We start from the raw sequence: 14,896 nt of genomic DNA on the forward strand, positions 1-14,896 counted from the left end.
TAATGAGATGGCTATATTATTAAAAGAGAAAGGTGGCTATATTATATGTTGCCTACTTCAATTAATATAAAGTTCGACAACTGGTATATTATATTATATTATATTTCGACAATTTTATTTAAGAAGGGCTAGATGATCAATTGCACACATGCACATTTCTCATATGGATAACCTCCTTAAGCTAAGCTCACACATGGAGTGCTCATTCGTCACCCAAGCATAAGGCTCTTGTGGAGCCAAGTGGATCGCGGTTAGCGTCATGATTCACTGGGGCCAACCGCAAGCCTTTCATTTCAAGATGTTGATCACTTTTTGGCACATGTTAGAATTCAAAAGAATAAAGTGATCACTTTTTTGGCACATGTTAGAGTTCAAAAGAATAAACTGATCACTTTTCGCAATAAAGGTACAAGACTTTATTTAAATGTTTTCATGTTAATGTTCAAAATAATGATCACTTTTCACAATAAAAGTACAAGACTAAAATAATAAACTAATCACTTTCCGCCAATTGAACAGTTGCAATAACAGTACAAGACAAAGGTAGCTATATTATATGTTACTTCAAATAATATAAAGCTGGGCAGCCGGCGTATTATATTATATTATATTATATTTATGTTAACCTCCTTAAGCCAAGCTCACATATGGAGTACTCATCAGTCACAATTGTATTTAAGAAGGGCTAGATGATCAGTTGCACAACCTCCTTAAGCCAAGCTCACACATGGAGTACTCATCTGTCACCCTGAACCACCATGTGTGCTCATCAGTCACCCTGAACCACCGCCCCAGGCATGAGGCTCTTGTGGAGCCAAGTGGATCGCGGTTGGCGTCGCGATTCAGCGGCCACCCCGCCCTGCTAGCGCCCATGCCTGAAATAGAGCGGCGGCGGAAAGCAGCCTTCCACTGTGTTCGGTCGGTCCACGCGCCACCCGCTCCTAGTATCCATAGCCTCCTCAACCGTGCTGCCGAAAGCTTCCGCGTCCCACAGCACCTGGAGTGCTCATTCCCGGTGAAGCACCACCCCAGACAGGAGGCCTTGGTGGAGCTAACTCGATCGTGGGTGGCGTGGGTGGCGTCGCGCTACCCGGCCTCGAAAATAGAGCAGCAGCGCAAGATTCGCTACGATTTGTTTGCGTGCATGCTCTTTCCCAACGGTAGCTGCGTGGCGAGGTCCCTAACTTTAGTGAAGCTCAATTACTGGTTCTTCCTTTTGGATGATCTGGTGGATGATGCAGAGATGATGGGGAAGGATTTGGCGGCAGCGAGGGGTTTATGCGCTCTGCTGATGCAGGCGATGTTCGGAGGAGAGGAAGCTCTGAATGTAGGCACCGGTGGGCCAGAAATTAGTCGAGGTAGTGGCCGAAGCTGTTTCTCAGAAGAAGATCTGGAACTGGTGATAGCTGTGGGAAAGGAGTGGTGGGGTGAGATGCGGGCGCTGGGCATGCCGCGCATCCAGCAGAAGCGCTTCGCCGCGCTCTTGGAAGAGTACTTCCAAGGTATATTGGCGTTTGTCGAGCTGAGAGAGCAAGGGAAGCTGCCGGATGTAGAGGAGTACATACGGCTACGCCGACAGGATGCGGCCATCCCGGTCGCCTTGGTGGCGTGCGAGTTCGAGCTGGGCGTAGAGCTCGATGACGCGACGCTGAGCCATCCGCTGCTGCAAGCCTTTCACGATGCTGTGGTGGACCATGTCAGCTGGATCAACGACGTGCTCTCATTCGAGGCCGAGATCGCCGAAGGCGACTATGTGACGCTGCTGGCTGTGCTGCACCACCACAATATCAAGAGCAGCAGCGGTGCTGCAGAAGTGGAGTTCGAGGAGGCGGTCTCCCAAGCTTGTGCCATGATCAAGGCTAAAGACCAAGACTGCACTCGTCTCGCACTTGAGATCGTCGCCTGGAAACCTGGCCTCCAAGCCTACGTTGATTCTGCACGTTGTCTCAGCTCTGCAATGTTGGAGTGGTACCGTACGAACCCTAGATACGCCACAAAATGCCCCCAACTTTCTATGGAATTGTAGTTGTGATGACAAGACAGGGCACGATAAAATAATATGAATAATACATGCATGTTCATGTCCATGCATGGGTAGTTACTATCTTCCTTTGTAATCACCAAATATAACCGCTGTACCTAACTTTTAAAAGACATATAACCGTCTATCTATTCGCCTAATTTTCTCTTCTGTGTGTGGAGAATCAAAGCCCATGGGGAGGCCTTGTGCCCTGAAAGAAAATGGGGAGCTTGAGCTCCCATGTTTCTGGTTGTGTGGCAAATTTTTATTAGTTCTCTATTTTGTAACATTCCATGTGCCGATGTGTCAAGGTTTTATTGGGCTTCTATTTTTTAACATTCTCACTGCTTACGTATCATCAACTCATTTGCTTTCATTTGAGTAAAATTCTCACTATTGATGTGTCAATATCCTATGGTGCATTCTTTAAAAACAAATCTTCCTGATTTGGTGGTTGGGATTTAGACCCAAAACCATGATGATTTAGCATGTCCTTCATCTCCGTCCCCCAGACAACCACACTCGAGAGCAGAAAATAGCTCAACCGAGAAACCAATATGTAGGTTGTATGAACTTAATTAGAGATGTATGTACTTGATTAACGATGGGTGGGTTTTGTTCCTAAATATAAGGAAAAGTAATCTAAGCTATAGTATGTTTACATCTAGAGTTATAATTGATAACATATTGAGAACATACAAAATATGAATGTCTTTTATTCAAATATTATGTTTATTATAACTAAAAGTATACATAAATCTGTAGAATCTTGTATAAATACTTGGCAAATAGTAAGTGAAAATGTTTGCATGCTAGTCAAGATAATAAGCAAAAGGTGTTTGCAAATAGTAAGCTAAGATGTTTGCATGCTAGTGAATATGTGGGTAAAGGATTGTTTATTTCATAATGTTCAATGATTGTAACAATTGAGTACAACACCTATTGAATGTTTCTTTTTTATGCAATGCACATTTTTTAAAAAAACCTTAAAAGCCTTGGGGTGATTATAAAGTTTAAATAGACACAAATCCGGACCAAGCGGGACACTAGTCAGAAACCTGGCATGGCACGCAGCGGCTACGCGGGACATTAGTCAGAGAACCGTCAAGGCGGCCACACCACAGCCACTGGTGCCAAGGCGACACAAGACAAGAACAACGGCGTACAAGCGGGACACTAGTCAGAAACCCGGCATGGCACGCGCGGGACATTAGTCAAGGCCATCATACAGTGACGCGGCCACACCACAGCCACCGGTGCCAAGGCGACACAAGACAACAAAGCAAAGAACAACGGCGTACAAGAGCCGTGTGGAGAGAAACGTCACACACGACTGCACAACGCTGGGGCTTGAACGTCTGAATTTGTGATTAACAACCACACGCTCTAACCAATTGAGCTTGCGTGAGAAGACATAGCTACCTAACAGAGCCGCCAATAACAGTAGCAATCCCAGTAGGACAGACGGCCAACAAAAAACCGCATATAACAGTAGTACGATCGATAGCGCGAGAAAGAAGCCAACAAATGGTAGCCAACAGCCATTTTTTTTTGAAAAAAGAAAAAGAAAAAAGAAGAACAAATATATATATATATATATATATTTTCTTTATTAAAAAAAAGCTCAAAGAAGTATATATTTCTCTCTTCTCTATACAGCCACGGAGGGGAGAAGTAGAGTATCTTTCAATCTCTCTCTCTCTTCTTTATTTGAAGGATATAGACAAACAAGGAGGACCTCATTCAACGTCACCCCTCATATGCCGTCATCAAGCGACGCTTCGTTGCAACATAATTATGACATGGATACTCCTTTACGCGAGACTACTCCGAGGCTGACATGGATACTCCTTTATACAAGGCTACTCCGGAATAACAAATTTATTTGTTGGAACAATAACTTCAAGATACAGAATGCCAATTACAAGACCGCGACAAATGACCATGGGATTCGAATGCCGAGGATGACCGAATTGGTAAAATTTTGCGAGCCGCATTCAACGCTCGACAAACCCGCGAAGAACAAAAGATAAGTCATCGCTTATTTACTTTCTCTCGCTTTGGTGGTCGCAAAGATGGAAACTTTGTTTTATCATGGTTGAGTCAATTTAATGACTACTTTGGCGAAGAAATTTTTTTCGAGCGTGACAAAATTAAGTGTGCCACCACCCACATGAATGAAAAAGCTACTTTATGGTGGAACGTGCTCCGCCATAGCATTGATCGCCCTACCACTTGGGTCTCGTTCCAAGAGAAGGTCAAAGAATCATTCTTACCACCTCAGTTTCATCTTCACGCGCGTCACGCGCATGGTCAAATTTCTCATGGATTGAAGGTGAAAATATGAGTCAATATGCTAAGCGTTTTTGGCAACGCCTCTTACACCTTCGTATGCTCAAAGATGTGCTTGCTAAAGATTCACTTCAATGCAAATACGAAGACGGTTTTTAATGTGGTATACAAGTAGAAATCAATACTTTGAAGCCCTCTTCACTCTATGAAGCAATTTCTTTTGCTCATGACACAGAGAAACAGTTTCAATCTATTGCCCAGATGGTTCGCTCTTCTCAAAAGGCTACTCAAGCTCGCTAATCACAAGCGGCAACTCAAAATCAACAATCGTCTTGAGTAACAAACAATCGTAACTTTCGTAAACCATTTGTTACTCCACGCATTGACACTTTTGACAACACTCGTGCACCCACTTTTCCAAATAAAAATGTATCTAATGTGGCTAATTCCAAGCTCAATGATGTAAATTCTGTTGGAGCTATATATAGCTAGCCCTAACTCACTCTAGGTCTTGCCTAACTCCCTCCTTCGATATCCTCATCCTTTGTTGGGGACGAAAATTCATAGGCGCAATGTTATCAAGATGTGGTTGCACACTTGCTTGGTTGTACGATTGAAACCGTAAATTTTGTAAGCGCTCCATTGAAAATATGCCAGCGTCATGAATATGCTGGTTGCAAATCCTTCGTTTTCAAAATATTTGGTACTTACATCGCATGCATGGACACGCTATTCTCTCTTCAAGATTGAGAGGCTCCATCTAGCAGGATAACATGTATATGTAGCTCATTAAATATAAATCATTACGCATTACACAAATCATTAAGCATTATGTAAACCATAAAACAAGGCTTCCTTTCCCCAGCCGTGAGGGAGATTTTAAAAATAACATTTAGAGTGTCAAACGGGCTTCTTTTCCCTAGCCGTTGAGGGAGATCAAGTATACATTAGCGATGTTTAGGCATATACATTAGCTTATGGATATATGCTTTAGGCATATACATTAGAGTATATACATATAGACATAGCGTTGACATGCATGTCTTAGACATTAGATTTCAAGTCGAAAAAGAGACCGAAACGCCTTGGGTATGCGCCAAAAAGAAAATCTCTCTCTCTCTCTCTCTCGTAAAGTGTGTGTGTGTGTGTGTAAAGATAAATAAGCACATACATTAATTTCTTATGCACTCACATATATGCTAATATTAGCATATATGTGCATAAAACAACAAGCTTGCATACTCATAATTTCAATTAATAATTACAAATTGAGAACAAATTAAAACATAACAAAAAGAGAAACAACATAATTGGTAATGTGCTTACCTCTCAAATGTGGATTGGATAGTGCATGTTCGAAGCAGATTTGCAAGTTAGGACACACGTGGGAGGAACAAACCTACACACACATTGCATACATTAGTAATAGATGCACATATACAAGCTCTCTCACTCTCTACATCTCTCACAACACACACATACAAATCCTCTCTCCAAACATAATTAAGAAGGTAAAAAGAAGGATATATGGAGAGAGGGGAAGGAGATATACACACACATCACACATTTACCCTAATTCTCAAGCACACACTAGTGGAAGGAGAGAGGGGAATCTCAAGCACACACTAGTTATTTTGTCTTCCTCTTTTCCTAAATGTTTCATTCTCTACTGATTCACTTTCTTCATTTATAAGGGGTGTTTCATGTAATGAGTCATTTTGAGGAAATGAACCCCTTTCTTTCCCTTATCTTACTACAAATGTTTTAGGCCTTCCTCATTTTCTACAATGAACACCTAGACCATTCTTAGTCGTTTGGCATGCCATCTAAGTTTTTGGATTTAATTTCTTGTTCCCTTCTATTTATGAAAGCAGATGATCTTAGATTCATGATCACTTCAAGGGCATCTGATTAACTTGAGCATTTTCAAATACTTTACTTTCAAACGCTTTACTTTCAGAAACATTCAAAGGCACACCTCTCAAATGACCACATCATTTTCAAAGGCTTTACTTTCAAGAGCATCATTCAATTTAAGGTACACCTCTCAACTACTGACCACCACATTCTTTCATCTTTTTAAGCAAACAAAACTCTAGCAATGTTGCATTTCTAAAACATGAGAGTGGCATATCATCATCATACATTAAGTCATTATTATGTTCTAGTAAATTGTCATTATCAATGATAAAGAAGTGCTTCACATTTTTTAGCATGAAATCATAATCCTTGGGTTTGTCATAAAAAATGGCATGCCAAATGTTTTTGGAGTTATCATGATCAACAATTTTACCAATGTAAAATTTAGTACACCATTGTTTCCCAAATTATTGGCAAGCCTTAAGAACCCTCCCCCCATAAGGAAAATTGCAAAATTTGATGTACTTAGACTATTCTTATCCATTATCTAAATACAAACAAAAATTAAGCTACACTTTTATCATCAAATATAATGTTCTTTGAGAATATAACTTAGTCTCTTTTTCAAAATTAAAAGATTTTTTATTGATGAAAATATAGAAAAATATTTGTTAGGAAGACATTGCCCATTTTGTCCCCTCCAAACATTGGCATATGAATTTAAGACTATGACTTAGTCTCTTTTTCTTACTTCATGAACATTTAGACCAATCCTTAAGAGGACATTGCCCATCTTGTCTCCTCCTGACATAGGAATATGAATTTCAAAAGTGGGTTACTACAATTTAATATCGTGTCAAATGGTTGTAAGCTTTCCCCACTTTCTATCATAAGGATTAAAAACACACATTACATAATGAATATACCCATTATGGTGCTATGATAGGCATGTTTGCAAGATTGCACACACTTATGTAATGGCCATATTGTCAATGTGTGTGAAACAATGAAATTCCTTTCATGAATTGGGATATTGTGTTAATTTGGCATTATGTCTTGTATCTAAAATTGAACGTATATGTAAGTTCAACTTCTTGGCATAATAGTGTCTTGAGAACTAGCAATCGTAGGTATAAATTATAACAACTGCATTGAGAGAGGCAATTTTTCACCACAAGAATCAACTACACTTGCATTAAAATAGCATTCTTATTCAATGTTCTTAGTTGTTATTATAACATATGTGAAAAACATTAGACTACACAACATGCGGAGAGAGAGAGAGAGCATGCTTATTCAATGTTCTTAGTTGCTATTAGAACATAACACGTGAAACACATCACACTACACAAGATGTGGAGAGAAAGAGAGAGAGAGAGAGAGAGAGAGAGAGAGAGAGAGTTGTAAAAATAATCTCATAGATACATGAAAGAGTGGTATAAACAAATCTCAAAGATGCATTTTTTGCAACACAATACTTGCAATTTCTAGTGTCACTTACTTGGAACTCAAATGATATGCATTAAAAGCTCATGAGGGAGGCGCACAAAGGGGGGGTGGGAGGGGGTGGGGGTGCAGGGGGAGTCACTCAAGAATACGTGAATATATCATGTGAGTGCATTAAAGGGGTATATTTTATTCACTTTTTTCACAAAAAGAAGGGGTATTAAGAAAACAAAAATAAATATTGTTATGAAAAAGGGTTAATTTTAATCGATTAAAATTCAGAGATAAGGGGTTTAAAAAGTAGGCCTTGAATGCATGTGATATATAGGGTTTTCATATAGTGACCCCCCAAAAGATTGTAATGCAACACACAAACACAAACTTGTAACTTAAATAGTACTCATTATTTGCCCCCATGATGTACACATACATAAGCACAAACTTATAATGTAAATCATGATGTTGGGAATCCTTTTACACAATCCCTTCATTATGTTGGACATGCTTTCAAACAATCAATGTGCATCGCATAAAAGAGAAACATTCAATAGGTGTTGTAGTCAATTGTTACAATCATTGAACATTATGAAATAAACAATCCTTTACCCACATCTTCAGTAGCATGCAAACATCTTAGCTTACTATTTGTAAATATCTTTTGCTTATTATCTTGACTAGCATGCAAACATTTTAACTTACTATTTGCCACGTATTTATACAAGATTCTACAAATTTATGTATACTTTTAGTTATAATAAACATAATATTTGAATAAAAGAGATTCATATTTTATATGTTCTCAATATTGAGAACATATTTTATATGTTCTCAATATGTTATCAATTATTACTCTAGATGTTAGCATACTATAGCTTAGAGTACTTTTCATTATATGTAGGAACAAAACCCACCCATCTTTAATCAAGTACATACATCTCTAATTAAGTTCATACAACCTGTCCATCTCCCTTCTGACTAAATAAATTATGCACAATCAATACTAACAATAACAAATCAAACTGGATTTTTTTTTGACAGGTTTCAATTTGTAAAAAGAAATGCACTAACATATGCGCTTCAAAAAAATTGCATTCAGCATTGCATGATTTGACTTGCAAAAAATTATGCCACAGCTCATGCACTTCAACAAAACGCTTCAAAAAAACACACAAACACTACATGTTTTGAGCTGTAAAAAAACAAAACAAGGCAATAACACACAAAACGTAAAAGAGACAATAACACAAAACATTTCTCATAAAACAGTAGTGCATGTTTCTACGTATAAAAAAGCAAATCACTAACCTACAAAAACATGATGCAATAACTCATGTGCATGGATTATTGCCATTTCTAGCAAGATTTATCTAGTTTTTCTGTAAGGTTTTATACCTTTAACAAATTGTTGAATATCTATCTAGATGATATATATATATATATATATATATATATATATACACACACACACTCTCTATATTTGTATGTATGCCCTTCTCCCTCGAGCTTGGACCCATCCCTTTGCAACTCGGCCCCTCTGTATATAGAAAAACTTTTAATACAATTATTTGAAGATATTTGCAAAATCGACAATAACATTGGGCATCATGTTATTCAATAAAAAATAAACATAAAACAAGTTTGTAAGCACATGAATTAGCAATCAAAAATTCACCTAGTATAATTTGGGAGGGAGAAAAGCTTGTAAGCTATTGCTTTCAACTACGCATATTGTGGAAAAAATGGTGACCCACATCAATAACGTGTAAACGTTGCTGATGTGGAGTAGAGTAATAAAAGTAGTGTTCCTATAAGAGAATAGCACATTATTAAGAGGTAGTATGAAGAAGCAGTTGGGCCAATCAGCAACAAAATATAGCAAACGTCTCTACCCAAGTGCTTGCTAAGGGAAGTAAGGCATGATTTTGAGACATAATTGCACTTCAAATCCTAGCAATCCATAGAATAGGTCTTAACACTAGTTTGGTAGTAGGATAGAAAAGTGTCCATAGACATATTTATTTCCTCTTTACTAACTAACTTTATGGAATTATTTAGAACACATGGATCATGCAAATCAAAGGTTTTAATTTTTCATATCATCAGGGTGTTTGGATAATATTTGGATCAAAGGCTTTATTAGCCAATTTTCCAATTTCTCATTGCTTTCCAAAGTTTTTGATGTGCATTGCTTCACAAACATATATATGGTGTAATACAATTCATCTAAGGCTCAAAAATCAGTTATAACTCTAAAATTTAGGTCTTAGTAAAAACTCTAAGGTATTTAGCTGTCTTTAAAAAAAATAACTTTGAGGATTTTTATAGCTAATCAAACAATTGGAGACTAGGACCAAATCTTGCATAGTTCTATACAATATTATGCTTTGCTGGTGCATTTTGTGAGAGCCAATCATATGTACACCTATTCTTTTAGGCACTTTATTTTAGATGAAAGCTTACAAAATTTGAACCATATTTATTACTATAGAATAAGAGACTATTTGACGCATTTTAAATATCTCAAAAGACTTTAAGTGGAATATCTAGTCGATTCTCTATAATAATAAACACTATTTTTGTAAGTTTCTTACTAGATGATCAAAATATAAGCAAGGGTTCATATACATTGTTTCGTTAATCAATGTAGTTTGGAAAGTTGAGACCATTACCTTCTCTTCTAACTAAATTGAAACGTTTAGATATGTATTCTTAACCGATTACTTTAGTGGAAACATTGATTTATTAAAATAAATCACCATGTAAGCTCACACTATTATCGTATTTTGGGTGTCAAAGACTCAACAAGTGAAAAGAGATTCTAAGAAGTAAATTTAATTGGATTAATTATTAATGTAATAAATTTGTTTGTTATGGAAAATCTCTCTCTAATCTCTTAAATACTATGTAAGGTTTAGGAGAAATTGAAAATGAATTGAGATCATTTTTTTCTTGCATCTAGGAAACAACTTTGTAAATTCGCAACCTAGGTTTTCCACATTTAGAAGGATTTTCATTAAGTTTTCTCTCTCATTTTCTTCAAAATTGGTCTATTTCAACTCTTTAGTCATTTTTGGATGAAAATTTACCAAGTCTCGAGATTTTACCACCCCATTGAACATGGGTCTACTTTAGCTCAACCAAATTTCATATAAAAATACAAAAATTAACATTTCATTTTATCAAATTGTTTAAGGTACCCTTGAAGCCACAAAAGAGGCTCAATTGCCAAATTAGTGCTAATTAAGCCTCTCTTTCATTTCAAAAAGCATTTCAAGATGTTGATCACTTTTTGGCACATGTTAGAGTTCAAAATAATAAAGTGATCCATCATGATCGCCAATACAACTTGTAATAAAGGTACTTAAAAGCAGCCAAAAATAAAGAATAACAAAATGTTGGTTACAAAACTTAGTTAGCTCCCATGCATTAGAAAAAAAAATTAAAAATCCATTAATTAGATGGGTGTATTTGATTAAGGTGTAAAGCCACCTTTGAAATAAACTATTTCATAGTATTAAAGGTACTTGAAAGAAGCTATAAATAAAAAATACCAAAATGTTGACTACAAAACCTAGATTAGTTAGGTCCCATGCATTTGAAAACAAAAAGCAAAATCCATTAATTAGATGGGTAAGGTGTAAAGATTTTATTAAAAGAGGTAGGTGGATATATTATATGTTACCTACTTCAATTAATATAAAGTTCGACGGCCGACCTATTATATTATATTATATTTTGACAATTTTATTTAAGAAGGGTTAGATGATCATTGTCACACATGCACATTTGTCATATGGATAACCTCCTTAAGCTAAGCTCACACACCGTGAAGCACCGCCCCAAGCATGAAGTTCTTGTGGCGCCAAGTGGATCGCAATTGGTGTCGCGATTTAGCAATCGCCCCACCTAAAATAGATAGGTGTAATTGAGTGAGGTGTAAAGCCACCTTTCAAATAAACTATTTCATAGTACTAAAGGTACTTGAAAGAAGCCAAAAATAAAAATAACAAAATGTTGGTTACAAAACCTAAATTAGTTAGCTCCCATGCAAGACGGGAAATCCAATAATGAGATGGCTATATTATTAAAAGAGAAAGGTGGCTATATTATATGTTGCCTACTTCAATTAATATAAAGTTCGACAACTGGTATATTATATTATATTATATTTCGACAATTTTATTTAAGAAGGGCTAGATGATCAATTGCACACATGCACATTTCTCATATGGATAACCTCCTTAAGCTAAGCTCACACATGGAGTGCTCATTCGTCACCCAAGCATAAGGCTCTTGTGGAGCCAAGTGGATCGCGGTTAGCGTCATGATTCACTGGGGCCAACCGCAAGCCTTTCATTTCAAGATGTTGATCACTTTTTGGCACATGTTAGAATTCAAAAGAATAAAGTGATCACTTTTTTGGCACATGTTAGAGTTCAAAAGAATAAACTGATCACTTTTCGCAATAAAGGTACAAGACTTTATTTAAATGTTTTCATGTTAATGTTCAAAATAATGATCACTTTTCACAATAAAAGTACAAGACTAAAATAATAAACTAATCACTTTCCGCCAATTGAACAGTTGCAATAACAGTACAAGACAAAGGTAGCTATATTATATGTTACTTCAAATAATATAAAGCTGGGCAGCCGGCGTATTATATTATATTATATTATATTTATGTTAACCTCCTTAAGCCAAGCTCACATATGGAGTACTCATCAGTCACAATTGTATTTAAGAAGGGCTAGATGATCAGTTGCACAACCTCCTTAAGCCAAGCTCACACATGGAGTACTCATCTGTCACCCTGAACCACCATGTGTGCTCATCAGTCACCCTGAACCACCGCCCCAGGCATGAGGCTCTTGTGGAGCCAAGTGGATCGCGGTTGGCGTCGCGATTCAGCGGCCACCCCGCCCTGCTAGCGCCCATGCCTGAAATAGAGCGGCGGCGGAAAGCAGCCTTCCACTGTGTTCGGTCGGTCCACGCGCCACCCGCTCCTAGTATCCATAGCCTCCTCAACCGTGCTGCCGAAAGCTTCCGCGTCCCACAGCACCTGGAGTGCTCATTCCCGGTGAAGCACCACCCCAGACAGGAGGCCTTGGTGGAGCTAACTCGATCGTGGGTGGCGTGGGTGGCGTCGCGCTACCCGGCCTCGAAAATAGAGCAGCAGCGCAAGATTCGCTACGATTTGTTTGCGTGCATGCTCTTTCCCAACGGTAGCTGCGTGGCGAGGTCCCTAACTTTAGTGAAGCTCAATTACTGGTTCTTCCTTTTGGATGATCTGGTGGATGATGCAGAGATGATGGGGAAGGATTTGGCGGCAGCGAGGGGTTTATGCGCTCTGCTGATGCAGGCGATGTTCGGAGGAGAGGAAGCTCTGAATGTAGGCACCGGTGGGCCAGAAATTAGTCGAGGTAGTGGCCGAAGCTGTTTCTCAGAAGAAGATCTGGAACTGGTGATAGCTGTGGGAAAGGAGTGGTGGGGTGAGATGCGGGCGCTGGGCATGCCGCGCATCCAGCAGAAGCGCTTCGCCGCGCTCTTGGAAGAGTACTTCCAAGGTATATTGGCGTTTGTCGAGCTGAGAGAGCAAGGGAAGCTGCCGGATGTAGAGGAGTACATACGGCTACGCCGACAGGATGCGGCCATCCCGGTCGCCTTGGTGGCGTGCGAGTTCGAGCTGGGCGTAGAGCTCGATGACGCGACGCTGAGCCATCCGCTGCTGCAAGCCTTTCACGATGCTGTGGTGGACCATGTCAGCTGGATCAACGACGTGCTCTCATTCGAGGCCGAGATCGCCGAAGGCGACTATGTGACGCTGCTGGCTGTGCTGCACCACCACAATATCAAGAGCAGCAGCGGTGCTGCAGAAGTGGAGTTCGAGGAGGCGGTCTCCCAAGCTTGTGCCATGATCAAGGCTAAAGACCAAGACTGCACTCGTCTCGCACTTGAGATCGTCGCCTGGAAACCTGGCCTCCAAGCCTACGTTGATTCTGCACGTTGTCTCAGCTCTGCAATGTTGGAGTGGTACCGTACGAACCCTAGATACGCCACAAAATGCCCCCAACTTTCTATGGAATTGTAGTTGTGATGACAAGACAGGGCACGATAAAATAATATGAATAATACATGCATGTTCATGTCCATGCATGGGTAGTTACTATCTTCCTTTGTAATCACCAAATATAACCGCTGTACCTAACTTTTAAAAGACATATAACCGTCTATCTATTCGCCTAATTTTCTCTTCTGTGTGTGGAGAATCAAAGCCCATGGGGAGGCCTTGTGCCCTGAAAGAAAATGGGGAGCTTGAGCTCCCATGTTTCTGGTTGTGTGGCAAATTTTTATTAGTTCTCTATTTTGTAACATTCCATGTGCCGATGTGTCAAGGTTTTATTGGGCTTCTATTTTTTAACATTCTCACTGCTTACGTATCATCAACTCATTTGCTTTCATTTGAGTAAAATTCTCACTATTGATGTGTCAATATCCTATGGTGCATTCTTTAAAAACAAAGCTTCCTGATTTGGTGGTTGGGATTTAGACCCAAAACCATGATGATTTAGCATGTCCTTCATCTCCGTCCCCCAGACAACCACACTCGAGAGCAGAAAATAGCTCAACCGAGAAACCAATATGTAGGTTGTATGAACTTAATTAGAGATGTATGTACTTGATTAACGATGGGTGGGTTTTGTTCCTAAATATAAGGAAAAGTAATCTAAGCTATAGTATGTTTACATCTAGAGTTATAATTGATAACATATTGAGAACATACAAAATATGAATGTCTTTTATTCAAATATTATGTTTATTATAACTAAAAGTATACATAAATCTGTAGAATCTTGTATAAATACTTGGCAAATAGTAAGTGAAAATGTTTGCATGCTAGTCAAGATAATAAACAAAAGATGTTTGCAAATAGTAAGCTAAGATGTTTGCATGCTAGTGAATATGTGGGTAAAGGATTGTTTATTTCATAATGTTCAATGATTGTAACAATTGAGTACAACACCTATTGAATGTTTCTTTTTTATGCAATGCACATTTTTTAAAAAAACCTTAAAAGCCTTGGGGTGATTATAAAGTTTAAACAGACACAAATCCGGACCAAGCGGGACACTAGTCAGAAACCCGGCATGGCACGCAGCGGCTACGCGGGACATTAGTCAGAGAACCGTCAAGGCGGCCACACCACAGCCACTGGTGCCAAGGCGACACAAGACACGAACAACGGCGTACAAGCGGGACACTAGTCAGAAACCCGGC

General features: G+C 38.8%; 2 protein-coding genes across 2 annotated transcripts; both read left to right on the forward strand.

Moving 5' to 3' along the window:
* Nucleotides 1-683: 683 nt before the first annotated feature.
* LOC147614973 (microbial Terpene synthase-like protein 13) lies at nucleotides 684-2,319 on the forward strand. Its single transcript, XM_086779825.1, has one exon. It carries the CDS (start codon nucleotides 728-730, stop codon nucleotides 2,024-2,026), a length of 1,299 nt encoding a protein of 432 aa, XP_086635951.1. The 5' UTR covers nucleotides 684-727; the 3' UTR covers nucleotides 2,027-2,319.
* Nucleotides 2,320-12,410: 10,091 nt separating this feature from the next.
* Nucleotides 12,411-13,709, forward strand: LOC147614974 (microbial Terpene synthase-like protein 13). Its single transcript, XM_086780012.1, has one exon. The coding sequence runs from the start codon at nucleotides 12,411-12,413 to the stop codon at nucleotides 13,707-13,709; it is 1,299 nt and encodes a 432-aa protein (XP_086636138.1).
* Nucleotides 13,710-14,896: the final 1,187 nt, after the last annotated feature.

This window comes from Cibotium barometz, chromosome 41, assembly GCF_041138505.1.
Source record: "Cibotium barometz isolate CiBa-2024 chromosome 41, ASM4113850v1, whole genome shotgun sequence".
In the NCBI taxonomy this organism is placed as follows: Eukaryota; Viridiplantae; Streptophyta; class Polypodiopsida; order Cyatheales; family Cibotiaceae; genus Cibotium; species Cibotium barometz.